The sequence below is a fragment of the Alternaria ventricosa genome, assembly GCF_023758065.1.
Source record: "Alternaria ventricosa strain BMP 2768 chromosome Unknown scaffold_14, whole genome shotgun sequence".
Lineage (NCBI taxonomy): Eukaryota > Fungi > Ascomycota > Dothideomycetes > Pleosporales > Pleosporaceae > Alternaria > Alternaria ventricosa.
In genome coordinates, this window is record NW_026055694.1 from 575,752 (window position 1) to 592,765 (window position 17,014).

Genomic DNA, 17,014 nt, shown 5'->3' on the forward strand with positions numbered 1-17,014 from the left:
TAGTGAACCTTAACGCCCCAATTCTGTGTAGTCGGATACTTGAAGGAGTCGCAATTCTATTAGAAGTAGAAGGGGATGTGACAGAGAAAAAGCAAGGCGCACGGTGGCCTGAAGAGAGATATTGTCAGCCTCGAAGGCAAGTTGGTTAGCGGGAGTCAGAAGGAAGCTTCGAGCGCACAGTTCGTAGTCGTCATGAAAAGGTAGGACCGATGCAATGGACGCTAAAATTGGCCGAAAAATTATCGCAAGCCGCGCTGCCCACGTTTGCCTAGCGTTCGCTCACGCGAGCCCGGCGACGTGTCCCCTCGGGGAGTGAGATATACGCCTCCGACCCAATCGTCGACGCGCGCTCTCTCGCGTCCCTGGTAACGTCGGAGCCGGTACGATTGTGGCACCGCGCCGTCCAGGACGCCCATCGAACTCTGGATGACTCAGACAGAACGACGAGAAGAACACGGCCTGCACCCCGCATGGATCTGGCCTGCTGCAGGATTTGACTAGCACCTGATGGCTTAAATCCGCCGTTCCGGTTCCATACGCCGAGCGCATCGGAGGCGAACTGCTGCATGTGAATTGCGGCGCCGTACACGTGCACGTGACGAAAGCTATTATCATCGTGACAATTCCTCCTAACCGCACTCGGCAACCTCGAAGAAACGGTATATACCGGCAGCTGCAAGAGTTCGTGGCAGAAGCTCAGTGACCCACCGCGCCTGCAGTCAGGTCTCTAGTCTACGCTGCACACCCCGCGAGACAGCCATCTCCAGCCCCCCTCCAACATTGCGCGAATATTGCTGCCTATTATCAATTCAACTAATCGAGATCCTGCTACTTCCTATCGCACCCAGCTACTCCACTTTCAGCATGTCATCATCGGACGCGCCGTTGACCCCGAGGGCCGTTTCTTGCCCGGCAAAGGTACTAGTCGCGGGTGGCTACCTCGTACTGGACCGGGAATACACAGGTCTGGTATTCGGTTTAGACGCAAGGATTCACACCGTGGTCGAACCTATCAAAACGAGATCCGGCGTGACGATCAATGAGATCCTGGTGACGAGTCCTCAGTTCCGCGAGGCCATTTGGGAGTACGGATACAGGTCGCAGGGCCAGGATGGAGGCATCACCTTGACGCAGTTGAGCGTGTAAGTGCCTTTTCCCTCCCTCCATCAGCCACGTTCGTCGCTTGCATCGTATCATCTCATTGGTCGTCCCTCTTTCCTTTTTCTTGTGTATCACTCCCCTCCAAGCCCATCAGCATCTCTACCCAATCGGGCAAAGCATTCTTCATGGTCATTTATCACGTGTTCATTGAAGACCTGTTGCGAGATGAGGCTGCAATGTCAAGATAGTATCTGGATTCCCAAAGCCTACATCAGCACTTGACTGGAACGTTGGTGTCGCATCGTGTTACTGCTTTGATCGTGCTCTGGCTTCTCCAAATCCACCCCTTCTCTTGTACTGTTCTGCAAGCTTTTCTATTACATCGATGGGCATGATGTTATCATAAGCTTCACTTTGCTTCAGTCTACCAATCCGACTAACCCCAACCCAGCGGCCACGAACAATCCATCGCCCGATCCCGCAACCCATTCATAGAAACCGCCTTAACATACGCCCTCACCTACATCCACGCTCTCCTCCCCAAGACCCTCATCCAGCCCTCCAGCATCCGCATTCTAGCGGATCAAGCCTACTACTCCAACCCAGGCGTCACCCGCAGCTCCAATATCATCTCTCAACCCCACAAAGTCTCGCGCTTCCAGGACTTCAACGTCAGCCTAAAAGAAGCGCACAAGACAGGACTAGGAAGTAGCGCAGCACTCGTCACAAGTTTCACAGCCGCAGTGCTAGAATTCTACCTACCGAAAGAGCTCTTCGATATACACACGGAGAAGGGCCAGACGGTCCTCCACAACCTCGCTCAAGCCTCTCACTCCCACGCCCAAGGTAAAGTCGGAAGCGGTTTCGATATCGCCTCTGCAGTCTACGGATCTTGTCTCTACAAGCGTTTCTCGCCCTCCCTCCTGAGTGACCTACCTCAACCCAGCAGCCCTGGCTTCGCAACACAGTTACGATCTCTAGTCGAGGGCCCAACATGGGACACCGAGATCCAAAAAGCTGCTATCAAGATGCCCAAGGGTGTACGCCTAGTCATGTGCGACGTCGACTGCGGCAGCGAAACACCGGGTATGGTGAAGAAGGTTCTGGCGTGGAGAGCAGAGAGGACAGAGGAAGCGGAGAGGATTTGGAAAGATCTGCAGAAGGGGAATGAGGCGCTGGCCGCTGAACTTACGCGTCTGGCTACAGAGGAGCAAGGCGATGGGGATGCGAAGTCCAAGTACGACGCGCTGAAACAGATTATCGAGAGTAATCGTGCGCTGATTCGCGAGATGGGCGAGAAGTCTGGTGTGCCTATTGAGCCGCCTCAGCAGACGCGTCTATTGGACTACTGTTCCAAGCTCGACGGCGTGATTGGGGGCGTTGTTCCTGGTGCTGGTGGTTTCGATGCTATAGTCCTGCTTGTGGAGGACAAGGGGGCTGTCATTGAATGGCTCAAGGCTTCCCTTGCGCAATACGAAGACCCTGAAGCGATTGGTAAGGTTGGTGTAATCGGTGTTAGAGAAGAGATGGTGGGTGTCAAGGAGGAAGACCTCAGTTTGTATGCCGAGTGGAAGGAGGCTTACTGAAAGACATGAGAAAGGGTTGGAAGGTGTGGTAATACAAACTGTGGAGGTGGTGGAGTGGTAGATATCTTTAGCAGACAGGAGAGCGTGGTCTTTTTAGTATTAGCGCAAAAGTTATGTCAATACAACTGTTGTAGATCTTGACAAACACAAAGGCCGGACGGGACTATACGTCCTGGGAAACTGAAGCCCTCACGCTATCATAAGCGATTCATTCGTACAGAGACACGGGACTGCAAGGCGCATGTGAGAGCTTGGTAAGTCGTAATTCATACTTCATGCGCACCGGACGTTACTCATGGCATTGTGGAACCAATGTAAAACTCCTTCACAATTCATGAGGTATCATTCCGTGCTTGTCTGAACTTTTTAATTCATAGATCTTGACATGGACGCCAACCCATTTCCGTTAAAGATCGCCCTGTCCGTCCATTCCACCTGCTACACCACCTTCCTCGCCCCGTTGGAGTATGGTACTAAAGGTACACTGGTGGCTCGCTGGTTGGAAAAGCCCCGGCAATGCAATGCTTCATGAGAGACAAAGGAAGAAAAGAGAAACACCTTCACGAAAGCACGCTTATGCCTTGACGGCGTACTTTCGCTGGGGGAAGTGTGTGTTCCTCTTCTTCTGCTTCTCGGTGACGAGCGAAGCCTCGTGCTTGGTGAGTTTTCGGCGGATGGCGCGGGTCTGCTTGGGGCGGAGGTCGAGAGGAGTGTACCTATTCAGTGTTAGAAATTGGTCCCTGGAGCTTCCGAGTCGGCCTAGACGCACTTCTTGCCCTTGTAGAACAGCCTGAGCTGAGCCCTCTGGTTGGCGTTGATGACGGTGAGGACCTTGGCGATTCCCTTGCGGACATCATGAATGCGGGTGAGCTTGGTGTTGGAGCCACCGGTGACCTTGGCAGTCCTGAGCTGGATCAACTCCCTTCACGTCCGTCAGCATTCCATTTCCCGGCCAGTGTTCCGGGTTCGGCGACGTACGACTTGAGGTCGGTGAGCTGGGACGCGAGCTCATCCTTGGACTTGTTCCACAGCTGGGCGGTCTTCTGCGGTGGTTGTGAGCACGAGATCGGAGGTTGGTGTTTGCGCAGGCGAGGGTGTACGTACGACCTTGGAAGTAGACTGGAGGCAGCAAGTCAGCACAGGTTCTCTCAATCGTGAAGTATCAAATCTTGCGCAGCACCACTAGCGGAGGGTGCAACGGCCTGACCCCTCACTGCCAGCGGTTCCGTAGCTGCGCGACGCAGTCCCAAGACCAAACGCATAAATGAGAGCAGCGACGTACCATTTTGACTGTGAGTTAGTAGGACCGGGTGATATGGATGGGGTCTCGCGTGTCGCAACGATGAACTTTTGGTGTTGTCAGAAATCAGTGTGTCGCCCGGAGCCTCGCTAAACTATTCGCCGATCACCAAGACGGCCTAGCGGCTTGGCCGTGCATTGCGTAGCCCGCGCCAGGGCAGGTGCGACCCTCATCATGCCAGAAGTCCAGGAACCATTGTTGCTGCCTCGGCCTTGAAGGTACCGTGCTATCAGACATGTCGTCCACTGGAGGCGGATGGGCGCAACTGCGCCAGCAAGCGCGCACGCTCGAACAACAAGTGGGTTCCATCTACTGCTGCGACGGACTTAGTCGGCGCTCGCGGCAGCCCTGCTAACGAGGCATGCCAGACTGAGACGCTGTTCCACACATACTCGCAGTTTGGCTCGACACCAAACATACCCGCGAAACCCTCAGAAGAAGAGCTACGGGTCGAAACTAGGCTGCAGGAAATCCTCGAGCAAAGAGATGGACTTGTTGGCCAGCTATCGCGGCTCCTCGACTCCGAATCGACACACGGCTCGTCGGCCGTAAAGCAGAATAACCTTGCCAGACACCGCGAAGTACTCTCAGACCATCGTCGCGAGCTCGCGCGCCTCAAGTCTACCCTAAACGAAGCCCGCAACCGGGCCAACCTCCTCTCCAACGTACGCTCGGACATTGATGCATACCGGTCCGCGAACCCAGAGCAAGCGGAGGCCGACTACATGCTCGACGAGCGGAATCGCATCGACAACTCGCACAACGTAGCCGACTCGGTCCTCAGCCAGGCGTATGCTGTGCAAGAAAACTTCAGTCTGCAAAGGGAAACGCTCACGAGCATCAACCGGAGAATAGTGGGCGCTGCAAGCCAAGTGCCTGGCATCAACAGTTTGATCGGACGCATTGGCACAAAGAAGCGCAGAGACGGTATTATACTGGGCAGCTTCATCGCATTCTGTTTCTTGATGCTGCTATGGTTCAGGTAGATGGGGTTGCACATGTTCATTTTGGGCGTTCAAGCGGGCTGGATATCCTCATGACTTTCATTAGCATGCTATGCGCAAGGCGTCTCGGGCCTGTACGGTTACGTTTATGTTTACAAAGGGTTGGGTATCGTGGGAATTGAGAGTCTTCCGTATGCTGTACAAGATATCGTTACATGTCCGTCATCAAGCCTCCCTAGGCGTGGCTTCTGAAGGAGACTGTCGGGCCTCGTTGACCAGCTTCGCAAAGCCTCTGTTCATATCGTCCATCTCCGTGCCTTCTGCGTCTCCGCTGCCTGCCCATCGGATCTTGCAGTCTTGGTCTACTAGGTAGACATAGCCGACTCTGCCGTTCAAAAGTCCGATTGTCTCTCGTATCTTCTCACTGACACCTTTTCTGACCACGAAGTACCTGCCCCAGTCCTCTTTTGGTTTGGACGCCTTCAGCCGCCACTGGAATAGCGATACGATCCAAGCCTTCATAGTGTTCTCTTCGATGTTGACATCGACCATCTGCGCAACCTCGGGATTTTGCGCCAGAATCTCGTGCAGTGCGGTGTTTGTTTTCTTTCCTGTGAAAGTCTCGACCTGGGTCAACCCCCACATCGAACTAAACACATTCACAACACTGATCTTTCCGTTGAGCACACTCGTAGTGTCCTTGTCCTTGCCCTCCAGCGTATCTCCGTGGAAGTTGGGAAAGTATAACGCCGCATCCTTCTTGAAGATCCTCTGGTTCGCCATGAAAGTCTTTCCCGACCTATACTTGCGGATATTCTTGAAGTCGCGGAAGTAGTTTGTGCCCCATTTCTCGACCAGATCCTTGCGCTTCTCGAGGTTTCGTTGCGACATGGTCATACCGGAGTAGTCTTTCTTGGTTTTGGGAATGCTGGCGTTTTCGCCTGGTTGTGGAGCACGGCTGAAACCGATCGGACGGCCAAGTGGCTTCGGGATGAATATGTCTTCATCTTTAGGATCGGGTGCGGGCGAGGTCTGGGTGGGTTTGGGTTCTTGTGCTTGCTGGCGGAGAGTGTGCGCGGAGGTGAAGGGTCGAACGAGCGATTGCCTTGCAATTGAGGGGACTGCGAGTCGGCTCTGGCACCGTAGGCATATCGACGTGGCAGTAAGGAACGTGCGCCGCAATGGCGTTGCTATCCGGGGCTGAAGCATTTTGTTTGTCGAGTTTCTTTGTCCCGCCAAACTCGAGAAATGACGGATGTGAGCGTGGAACTAGCACAGAAGCGGCCAAAGTACCACGTGCTTTCGCGTCAGCGCCAACCAGAAACGCGCTGCTGCCTCGGTGACGTTCTACACTCTCTCACCAGCGCATTGCCTGCTAAGCTTTGAAATGGCTAACGGTCCCGGCGCACGATATAAATGGCCCTACAATAGGCAACTGTGCTTCCGCAGTCCCTTCCCTTGACTACCTTGGAAGTATTAGAGCGGCACCCACGTCTCTACTCAACTCATCGGCCTACTTCAGAACAACATAACTTTAGTCATACGGACTCATTAACACATAGAAGTCAACACAATGTCGAACGATGCGCTTACGGCCAAAGAAGCCTACTTCAAGGAGCAAGAACTTTTGGATATCCCTGACGATGAGCAAGACACCCCGGACGCCAGCATGGGTAGACTCGAACGCGCATTGAAAGATTCGAAAGCCATGCGGCCCCCAGCGCTTAGGAAGCAGACTAGTAGTTTCCTTGGAGCAACCCCGAAAGAAAGACAAGCGGAGTTCGCGGCGCAAACGAAGACACGACGCGCAATCGAGCGACAAAAGACCCACCAACCGATGCGTTCATCTACAGCGCCTGAACAAGAACTTACAAAGATGTTGCCAGTCACCAAGGCACGTACCAGGTCAACAGCTGTGGTTGGCGCGAAGAGTACCCTGAACCGAGTCGCATCCTTACCTGAAACAGCTGGCGAAGATACTATTCCGTTTTACATACGAATGGGTGATGTTCCAAGGGAGTGGAAAGGAAAGCCCAAACTAGCAAATAACATCAAGCTAAGATCAGAGGACCAACAATATCTCAAGGGCAAGATCGTATATTTCTGGCCGAGCCACGATATTACCGGTCCGCGGCGTCAACGTATACACAAAGTAATCGAACTCGGTGCTGCTTGGGTCAAGGAATGGACAGAAAACATTACACATGTTATAATAGACGACAACTACGACGTACACACGTATGATCTGCTACTGCGGGATCCGAACATACCTAGCATTCCTGAGCACATCGCGGTCGTCAAGTTCCAGCCTCATATAACGGAAACTGTAGAATGGAAAGGACTCCGAGATCCGAATCAACCACGCTTCGCGATCAAAGGTGCGCCCAGCAGGAAGGAACGCGGTGAGCCGAGAGAGCCATCCCAAACCTCAGCCGCATCACAGAGCTCACCAGCAATAAAGCCGTCAAAGCGACAGATTGCTGCAAAGGGATCACAAAAGACCGACTCATATCCAACTGAAGAAAGCGTTCCCGCTACGCCACCTGTAGCAGATATAGCTCCGCATATCTCGTTCGATGAGACTGTCGAGGACAGCTTCGTCATGCCGTCTTCGAGTCCAACGAAAGCTTCGCAACACAAGACTGCCGATAAATTCAACGACGCTCTGTCTCAAGCGATACTGGAAACCAAGGCTATCGCACACCTACCACTTGAGGAAGACGAGGATGCAGGGTCTCCGGTCGCAAGTGGTGTGGAAGATGTAGACGACTCAGGTACCGACGAGGAGCCCGTAGTCGCGGCGCCCAAGCTATCAAAGCAGTTGAACATCATCTCGAAAGCATCTGCTCTACGTGCCAAGAAGCCGTTGAACCAGAACGCATTCCAGTGTATGGACCCAGGTGCGAATGGCTATACATCTCAGAACCCGAATGCCCGTACTATCGAGATCCTCGATCAGATGTGCAAACATTACGATCAGATGCAGGACCAATGGCGCGTGCTCAGCTACCGCAAATGTATCACTACCCTGAAGAAGCAAACGGTCAAGATCACTACTGCGAAACAAGCTGCAGCCCTACCTTATATTGGCGGACGGCTCGCCAAGAAGATCGAAGAGATCGTACTCACTGATCGTCTCCGCAGACTTGAAAGCACGCGAGATGACCCTCTTGACGTAGTACTCCGCTTGTTTCTCGGTGTCTATGGCGCGGGACTTGTTCAGGCTCACAAGTGGATCAAGGCTGGTTATCGCACGCTCGAAGATCTTCGAACTAAAGCGAATCTCACCGAGAGCAACAAGGTCGGCGTAGAACACTATGACGACTTCAACTCCCGCATACCACGCGCTGAAGTCGAGGCTCACGGCGCCGTAGTCATCAGAGAGCTGAAAAAGGTCGACCCCAAGTTCAAAGCCACCATCATGGGCAGCTATCGTCGCGGCGCAAAAGACTCGGGCGACATCGACATGATACTCACGAAGCCCGATACTTCGCTTGCCGCTATGCGGACAATCATCTTCGACCGCCTCGTCCCTCATCTCTACAAGATCGGGTTCCTAAAAGCTTCCCTAGCGACCTCCCGATCCAACGACCCTACGGGTTCGAAGTGGCATGGTGCTTCTTGTCTTCCTACCTCGAAGGTCTGGCGCCGGATGGACTTTCTTCTTGTCCCAGAAGAAGAAATGGGTGCTGCCCTTATATACTTTACTGGAAACGATATCTTCAACCGCAGTATTCGACTGCTGGCTCGCAAGAAGAATATGAGGTTGAATCAGAAGGGGCTGTACAAGGATGTGCATAGGGGAAAGCGGGGTGAGAAGTTGAACGAGGGCGTTTTGGTAGAGGGTAGGAGCGAGAAGAGGATCTTTGGGATTCTTGGCGTGCCTTGGAGGGAGCCGCATGAGCGGATTTGTTAGAAGGCGATGGCCTGTGCGGATTTTGGAGACTACGAGTGAGTGATTGGATACGAGTAAGTGGGCAGATAGCTGGAGAGAAGGGAAGTTTGCCGTGAGTGACAGATAAACTTTGAATAAGAAAGCCCCAGGTCAAAAGATAACACATATAATAATACAAGTATATTGGTACCCATATGTGGCCCTCTCTACACCCTATCCCCTCCTACCACTTGATGATTGCCCCTCTTTACTCCATCACCCTCCATATTGACATCCAAATCCTGCTTCTGCTTCTCGAGCCTACCCATGAACCACGCAACCACATAAACCCCATACAGAACCTTGCCCTTCTCTGCCTCTTGCGCAGGTTTGTGCTCCTGACCCTCACTCCCTTGACTCTTCTCTGCCGTTTTCCCAATCCACACATTCCCCAAAAAGCACGACGCAACAATCGCCGCAGCCATGAACGGCATGATGGAGATCAAAGACCACATCACCGCCTTCGCAGCCGCATGCTGAACTTCCATCTTGACCGTCTCCGGAAGACTGTTCAGGAGCTCGAGGCTGTGTGCCCCGGTGGCAGGTAGCTCGATGCCGCTTCCAGAATTCTCGATTCCGGCCAGGAAAGTGGTGAGCTTGTTCGAGAAGACGGATCCCATCATAGCGATACCGACGGTCTCGCCCAACGGTATCATGAAAGAAAGCAGCGACTGCATACTAGGCACCCTCGTCGACCAAATTCCCGCTGCATGCAGAACAACGGGCATAAAGCGTAAGCCCGTGCCTGCACCCGATACTGCCAGGAAGACCTTCACCATCGTAACATGCCTGATAGAAACCGCGTATGTAAGCAGCGCCAACCCCACAGCCTCAACAACGGACCCGATGAGTAAAGGAATAAAGGTCTGTCGTAGCCATTGATTACACAGTCTAGCTGCGATGTAGACACCGACACCTAGACCTGGTGTGTAGTAGAGAAGTTGCACGCCGGCCTGGCTGGAGGTGTAGCCTTCTGCGAATTGCCAGTAGTACGATATGAAGTAGAAGGCGCAGACCATAGAGATGCCTGCGGAGAAGTTGATTATCATCAGGAGTGCTGTGTCTTTCTTGCGGAAAAGCGTGGAGGGTATCATGGGGATTTGGCGGGGGAAAAGTCTAGCAACCGCGCGGTCAGGACCGAGGAGGTATTCGTAGGTGAAGAACGCGATGCACAATACAATTCCAACAACGAGGGGAGCGATGACGGGCGCTGAACCCCAGGAGTATTGTGTTCCGCCCCATTGGATCGCGAGGATTATACAGCCGACGCCGAAGATGAACATGATCAGGCCGGGCCAGTCGATGATTGCGAGCCCGGAAATGTAGCCTAGACGCCGGGATTGACCTGGGGAGACGGCGATGCGGCCATGGACTAGCTCTTTTCGCATGACGAAGAAGATGATGAGCATGGAGAGGACTGCGACGCCGATGGGGAGTACGAATATGTAGCGCCAGCTTGCGTCTGCGAGGTAGCCGCCGATTACTGGGCCGACTGCGTAACTGGTAACGTCATCAGCATCAGGGTTTCGATTGGAAAATGCAAAGAAACCTACCTGCATCCACTAATCAAAGACAAGATGGAGGTACTCCTCGAAGTCTCCGCCAGCGTCGCCCCATCGGACACTATGATCCGACTCAGACTCATTATACCCGCAGCACCCAAGCCCTGTAAAGCACGTCCCGCAAGCAACATGCTCCAAGACTGAGCCGTAGCACAAATGATACTGCCGATGGTGATCCAGAACATCTCGAATTGAAGTGCGAAATGGCGGCCGTAGATATCGGCTAGTTGGCCTGACGCGGGTATGAAGGTCGTGAACGTAAGTGTGTAGGCGGCTACTATCCAGTTGAAACTACCGGAGAGCTGGTCTGAGGGTTGTATTTAGTACTTTGGTATACATATAGATGGGATGGAATGGCATGAGCGGATCAACATACTGAAATGAGTTGACATAAGTGGAATAGCAGGAGCAACGATAGTAACATCCATAGCAGCCAGGAAATTAGGCAACACGAGTCCTAGCATCAATTTCCACTGTCGGATGTTTCTTTGGCGCGCTTCCGCTTTCTGTCGTGCCGTTTCTTCTGGGGTGAGGAAGTTGACGTGGCTTCCTGTCGAGTCTTGTGAAGGTCCATGGTGATGGCCGGTTGAAAGGTCTTGAAGCTCTTGCCCTGAAGTTGGTTCGGGTACTAGATGCGAGTCGTCTGTAGTTGGGATGTGCTTCTGCGCTTCGCGTTCTCGTAGCTTTCGTCGGACGAGCTTGAATAGGTATATCGCCATATTTTATAAGAAAAAAAGACGAAAAGAAGATTGCTGCAAAAACAGAGACAGATGCGCTGATTACCTCCATCGTCGCAGCAGTCGACGCCTTATATCCTACTTCACATTTGCGGTTGCGCGATGCTCGCCCGAATAGGGAATCGCAGAGTCGTGGAGCCTGCGTGGCTTTGCACCGAATCTCAGGCTCTCAACAGCCACAACAATCAGTCTAAGCCGACTCTGGTCACAACATGGGTCTCTATACATGACGCGTACGAGGTTTGTGCTGCGCATGGCGAGGAAATCTGACTATACCTAGTTGGGTCTCCTTCGCGGGCCAATCATAGCTCACACCCTGCTATCGCTATCCTCTTCGGCTAATAGTGGCGCAGTCATGGAGTTGCGATTGGTACATACCACAGCGATATCACCGCCTGTCAGACGAGGCCTCCCATAGGGAATGGCTGATAAGGATCGAATAAGGGTCAAGCCTTCCCAAGCTTTCTCAAGCTTTTGCTGGCAGCATGCCACACATGTTCCCGGTGAATGCTGCTTGTAGCCTACGACCTCCGTGTCCTTGGGCAAATCATCTGATTGAGGCTGTGTGTGTTACGCCTGGAGAACTGGAGAAATCGTCGTAAACTCGTTAAGTGATTCACGCGCCCACAAAGTGGTGCTTCATGATGAACTATGCTGCGACCAAAGAAAAAGTACAGGTTTCTAGCATACTTTACATGCTTCTGGCGCTTTCGTGGATGGACGTAGCTTGAGTGCCTCATGTCCCCCTTGCAACACGTGGGGTGGGCCTGTGTCTGGGCCCATGAGCTGTCCCGTTGTGTATGCCGCTAGTTCTTTCCGCTGTGAAGTGGCCGAGGATCTTGGGAAGCACATAAAGTTCAGGGGTCTCGAGGACGAGAGGTCTATTGCGAAGAAGGGCATACGCCTTGACCCAGACTTTGGCGTTGTCTGGGTTGCTTGCGACTCCTCCTTCACACTTCTATGCAGGATCTCCGTGATCTCGTGGGGTCGCTGCGGCATCGAGAGTTTCCGGATGCATCTGCATGCCAATCAGGTTCCTGAAGGGACGGCAGAGGTAATCAAAGGCGATGCGAGTGGTGGATGTCTTATTGACAACCTTAGTGGAAGCGACGCATGCCCAGGTGGTTTTTACAAGCTGGACGTGAGCTGATAGCTGAAATGTGTCCGTCCTCGAAGTGTGTTGTTGTCTTTTTGACGACTTCACGAATTGAGAGTTGAGATGGCTGAATCCTGGATATGTACGTATGAAAGGTCGCGAAATTATAGGGCTGGTGTTCGCAACGGGTTCCACGGGCCAGGCCGCCATCATCCACGCTTGGCCATGACGCAACCACAATCACGTTCGGAAAGCGTCCATCTCGAGCCACACCTCCGTGCCGCTCTACCAACACCCCCAAGCATGCAACCCACTATAGCGGTCCCCGCCGTTGCTGCGCTAGTCTACCGAGCATACTCTCGCAAATCACTGACCCCAGTCGGTATTCTGGTAGCTTTCGCGACAGCAGTTGTGCATGTGTTGCACCCATGGAGTGTATTCTTCGTGCTTCTTGCCGTCTTCTTCTTAGCTGGTAGTACTGTGACGAAGGTACGCTTGATGAAGAATGCGATAGATGAATACTAACACGAGACAGGTCAAACACGACATCAAAGCCAAGTTGACACAGTCGGCGACGGGCGCATCTGGTGGAGAAGGCGAGCGCAATCATGTTCAGGTCATCGCAAACTCCGGCGTAGCCTCGGTGTTACTCTTGCTGCACCTGTGGCAGCTAAGGAAAGAAGGGAGATACAGCGACCAGGGTCTATGTTGGCACAAAGGGAGCGATGCGCTGGTGATAGGCATTGTAGCGTAAGCGAGTGTACTTCATGTCATAGCATGTGATTGCTAACATACTCTAGCAACTACGCCGCAGTCGCCGCCGACACCTTCTCCTCCGAACTCGGTATCCTTTCGAAATCAAAGCCACGTCTCATAACAGCTCCATGGCGTATAGTCCCACCTGGTACGAATGGAGGAGTGACTGCGACTGGACTTGGTGCAGGCCTACTGGGGGCGTTCATACTCTCAGCCACATCTACGCTGTTCCTGCCTTTCTGTAAAGACTGGAATTTGTCCGAGAAGATCACCTTTACACTTGCTCTGACAGCTGCTGGCTTTAGCGGAACACTACTCGACTCGCTTCTGGGTGCTCTGGCTCAAGCGAGCGTTGTCGATGTCCACTCTGGAAAGGTCGTAGAGGGCGAAGGAGGTAGGAGAGTTCTCTTGAAAAGCAGCCATCCTCTTCATCTTTCCAAGACAGGTCAAGTGCGCAGTAAAGTCAGCAGTCGTGCGGAAGGCAAGAATGGCATTGCAAAAACGAGCGGAGCGGACACTGCGGCGTCGATCAAGGCATCGGAGACAATGATGAGAGCTGGGGGAAGCGGCAATGCAGTCGTGGATGCACAGCATGAGAGTCGGAAGATCGAAGTCGGGAGCGATCTGCTGGACAACAATGCTGTTAACATTCTCATGGCAGCTATGGTCAGTGTAGGGGCCATGGTTGTCGCTTGTGTGGTTTGGGGTCTGCCGTTGAGCAGCATAGTCGGGGTATAGCTTCCGTAGCTGAAGGTCTCTTAGCAAAGCTTGAATCGATGTCAGACGTTTTGCTTCAATGTTTTTGAAATGGTGGTCGGGACTGAAAGCATATAGCTGTGCCAAGACTGCGCTAGTCGGGCGCGTCACCTCCGTAGCCTGGAGCTCCATCGATAGCAACAGTTCGACATCCCGCCTTCGAACATCAACACCGCCTCAGCCCACCAAACCGTATATTCGAAGTTGAAACCTTCAAAGCCCGCACCAGTTTTACTTCGCAAGTCTCAGCGTCACATTCAACAAGATGGTATGCTACTAGCACCACAGCGCCCATGTATACATCGACATGCTCTAACACTTACCTAGTCTCTCCGTATCGTCCCCCACAAGGCGCACTCGACGCAAACCGCTCTCGAGACTTCCGCCCCCTCAGCTCCCGGTGTGCACGATACCCTGCGCTCTCGCCTCGGCCAAACCACCACAGCATCCAGCGCCGCCTCATCGTCGACAGCACCCGTCGCTCTCCAGTCCGCCCACCCTCTCGAGGCCCGTCTCACCCAATGGCGAGACACCCAAGACCGCCTGAAGATGGAGATGCTGAGGCGACAGTTTGGCATCGCGGAGCCAGTGCGTAGGGGTATGGAGCTCAAGATCGCCGAGGCGGGCGAATGGAGGCCAGCAACTCTAGGTGGAAGCAGCAACGTCCACCGGGACATTCTGCAGGGACGGGACACGGAGATTGGCTGGGAGGATGTCTTCACTGGCAACGAGCTGCGTGAGGTGCCAGACTTCCACACGGAGATTGAGCACAAGATGAAGATGAACTGGTAGAGCGTTTATGGTGCTTGGGCAGAACACATGGAGGGCATACTGAATGCATTGGTAGCGACACTTCATCCGCCCAAGCCATACTACGGACCGTTTACGATATGGACAACCGGCGTTGGCATAGAACCAGGACACGAATGAAATAATGATACGTTCACCAGCATGGCTTGACTTGCCTGCATGTCTTTTCTCTTGATTGACACTGGAACCGAATATAACCGGCATAATTGGCGAATCAATATGGACTCAAATCACTAGTCTGGGTGTAAGGTCGGCAAATGGCATGATGGTTATTGACCCTTCGTACGAAAAAGTTGGTTTTTTATGGCTGATCACCCTCAATACCCAACTCGTCCGAGAACCATTCGTTGTGTCCTTGCTGAAGGGAACTGTTCCAGCAGCTGTGCATGTCTCAAGGTTATATTCTAGTTTCGCGCGTGACTGGTTGATCCTTCGTCATAATGATCTGATGTTCGACAGACATAGCATTCTGGCAATTGACTAGGAATGGTGACAACGTCAGGACGCATTTTCTGTGCTTATGACATGCTGAACAAGACAGTCTACTGTCATTCCCAGGGTGTCTCGGAACGAGCCCCGGGTCCACTCGGACTGGTGTGCATGTGGCGTAAAGAAGATGCATGAACAGCTCAGGTGACCAATAATGGCCATGGACATGCAATGCAGGGGCAGACGCTTGGGGAGGCAGAACCTGGCGCGTCGCGGGTCTAGCAGTGTAGGCAGTGACAGGAGAAGCACAAGTCGGCTGGCTGTGAGTTTGCTGGTACACGTCTATCGGTACCAGCAAACTCTGGGCGGGTGGCATACGCCCAGGTATTGAGGCGGTGTTCTCGGCTCAGTAGTGGCTCTGGGTGGAGACGGCGGGTCGCTCTTGCCGCGTTTGCGGATTGCGGAGAAGGGCATAACAAGGCGGCGACGGCGACTTCCCAATCGCGCACGGTCGCCCGACCTTCTCTCTCACGCCCACAGGCCCGATACATCTCAACACCAAACTATTTTTCGCTGCCGCGCCCTCTGCAACGACGACGCCTGCCCGGAAGAATCCCCCCGTCGTGCCATCGTCGTCCACTCGCTTGGCCCGTCCAATCGCTCCCCTTTCGCATCGCCGCAGCCCGTCGCGAGTGCAGTCGGCCGACCACCATGGCGTCTACAGCGGACCAAGCCCCCACGGCACCGCAAACCACTCCACAACAGCCCGCCGCAGGGTCGCGACCGCATAGCAGCAGCGAAGGCCTCTCGTCCAGCCCCGTCGAGATGCGAACTCTCCAGGCGTCGGGCGCCGTCCCAGCTCCCGCCAGCACCAGCACGCACGTCGCAGAGATCCCCGTTCCAGCCGCGATAGCAGCTTCCACACCACACGTGGCCGAGATCAGCGCCTCTGAAGACGCGCCCGTCGCTGCTGCCCCGTCTGCGAAACCCGCACCGCCTGCTGCGTTAAATCGCGCAGAGACCGAGGCGATTGGGCCGTCGACCGATACACCAGCCGCGAACCCAGACAACACCAATGGCCCTGTGCTAGTCATAATGCTGCTCCTCACCAGCGGCTCGAGACACCCCTACAAGATTGAGGAGAAGTACCTCAAGAAGCGCAACGTCAATGTCGAGAACATGGACCCCTACAACATCAGCGTATACACGCTCAAGGAGCTGATATGGCGGGACTGGCGAGAAGGTACGCATGCGCATCTCTTCTCCACGCTGCGCAAGAGCTAGGAGAAGCTCGGCTCGACGGTGGGGTGGCTATGTTGACGTCTTCGGTCTTGATCTGCATAGCGCCCAAAGAGCATCCCTTCGCAGCCTTCCTCGTGCAAACCGCTAACTCGTCATTACAGAATGGGAGACTCGGCCCACATCGCCAGGCTCAATACGACTGATACACTTCGGTCGTATGCTCGACGACAAATCCCCACTCAAGGGTAAGCACCTCCATCTCATCGCATCATGTCAACGTTCTTGGCACGGCTCGTCCAATCGCTCGGCACATGCCGATCATTGGTTAATGCAGCCACGACGCGCAGCCCGCATCGATAGACACTCCAGACTCTAAGGCCAGCTACTGACATCGGACAGACTGCCGGTTCCAGACAGACTCGCCTAACGTGGTGCACATGACAGTCAAGCCACAAGAGATGGTGGACGACGAGGAAAACGCCAAGACAGGCAAAACGGGCAGCCGAAGAGATAACGACGAGGAACCTACAGCTGGCTGTCGCTGCATCATTTTATAGGCATGTGATCAGTTGACGACACTCTGGGTCCGCAAAAGCATATACAACATATCGCGCGCAACGGTGGACCGAGTCTTTGGCCCATCGCTTTTCTCATCGTACCCTTCGAGGGTGTTTCTGGTTATCATAATTGGCCGTTGCAGGCGGCTTTGGGTCGCGGCGTTTTGTGAAGCGAAGTTGGGTACTTTCCTCACTCAACACAGT

The 17,014-nt window shown here is 53.7% G+C and overlaps 8 protein-coding genes across 8 annotated transcripts; 5 read left to right on the forward strand and 3 right to left on the reverse strand.

Moving 5' to 3' along the window:
* Positions 1-864: 864 nt before the first annotated feature.
* J4E93_007775 (uncharacterized protein) lies at positions 865-2,687 on the forward strand (the record flags this gene model as incomplete). The annotated part of the gene is made up of 2 exons (XM_049345679.1): positions 865-1,142; positions 1,553-2,687. The coding sequence occupies 2 exons, from the start codon at positions 865-867 to the stop codon at positions 2,685-2,687; spliced, it is 1,413 nt and encodes a 470-aa protein (XP_049197206.1).
* Positions 2,688-3,261: 574 nt separating this feature from the next.
* Positions 3,262-3,972, reverse strand: RPL35 (60S ribosomal protein L35; the record flags this gene model as incomplete). The annotated part of the gene is made up of 5 exons (XM_049345680.1): positions 3,262-3,403; positions 3,457-3,609; positions 3,666-3,730; positions 3,792-3,806; positions 3,970-3,972. The coding sequence occupies 5 exons, from the start codon at positions 3,970-3,972 to the stop codon at positions 3,262-3,264; spliced, it is 378 nt and encodes a 125-aa protein (XP_049197207.1).
* A 250-nt stretch (positions 3,973-4,222) lies between these two features.
* On the forward strand, positions 4,223-4,973 carry J4E93_007777 (uncharacterized protein; the record flags this gene model as incomplete). Its single annotated transcript, XM_049345681.1, has 2 exons — positions 4,223-4,285; positions 4,356-4,973. The coding sequence occupies 2 exons, from the start codon at positions 4,223-4,225 to the stop codon at positions 4,971-4,973; spliced, it is 681 nt and encodes a 226-aa protein (XP_049197208.1).
* A 183-nt stretch (positions 4,974-5,156) lies between these two features.
* On the reverse strand, positions 5,157-6,140 carry J4E93_007778 (uncharacterized protein; the record flags this gene model as incomplete). The annotated part of the gene is made up of 1 exon (XM_049345682.1): positions 5,157-6,140. The coding sequence occupies one exon, from the start codon at positions 6,138-6,140 to the stop codon at positions 5,157-5,159; it is 984 nt and encodes a 327-aa protein (XP_049197209.1).
* Positions 6,141-6,504: 364 nt separating this feature from the next.
* On the forward strand, positions 6,505-8,847 carry J4E93_007779 (uncharacterized protein; the record flags this gene model as incomplete). Its single annotated transcript, XM_049345683.1, has 1 exon — positions 6,505-8,847. One exon carries the CDS (start codon positions 6,505-6,507, stop codon positions 8,845-8,847), a length of 2,343 nt encoding a protein of 780 aa, XP_049197210.1.
* A 185-nt stretch (positions 8,848-9,032) lies between these two features.
* Positions 9,033-11,146, reverse strand: J4E93_007780 (uncharacterized protein; the record flags this gene model as incomplete). The annotated part of the gene is made up of 3 exons (XM_049345684.1): positions 9,033-10,365; positions 10,419-10,734; positions 10,804-11,146. 3 exons carry the CDS (start codon positions 11,144-11,146, stop codon positions 9,033-9,035), a joined length of 1,992 nt encoding a protein of 663 aa, XP_049197211.1.
* Positions 11,147-12,563: 1,417 nt separating this feature from the next.
* On the forward strand, positions 12,564-14,564 carry J4E93_007781 (uncharacterized protein; the record flags this gene model as incomplete). The annotated part of the gene is made up of 4 exons (XM_049345685.1): positions 12,564-12,749; positions 12,796-13,010; positions 13,061-13,682; positions 14,100-14,564. 4 exons carry the CDS (start codon positions 12,564-12,566, stop codon positions 14,562-14,564), a joined length of 1,488 nt encoding a protein of 495 aa, XP_049197212.1.
* A 1,158-nt stretch (positions 14,565-15,722) lies between these two features.
* J4E93_007782 (uncharacterized protein) lies at positions 15,723-16,810 on the forward strand (the record flags this gene model as incomplete). Its single annotated transcript, XM_049345686.1, has 3 exons — positions 15,723-16,254; positions 16,415-16,498; positions 16,653-16,810. 3 exons carry the CDS (start codon positions 15,723-15,725, stop codon positions 16,808-16,810), a joined length of 774 nt encoding a protein of 257 aa, XP_049197213.1.
* Positions 16,811-17,014: the final 204 nt, after the last annotated feature.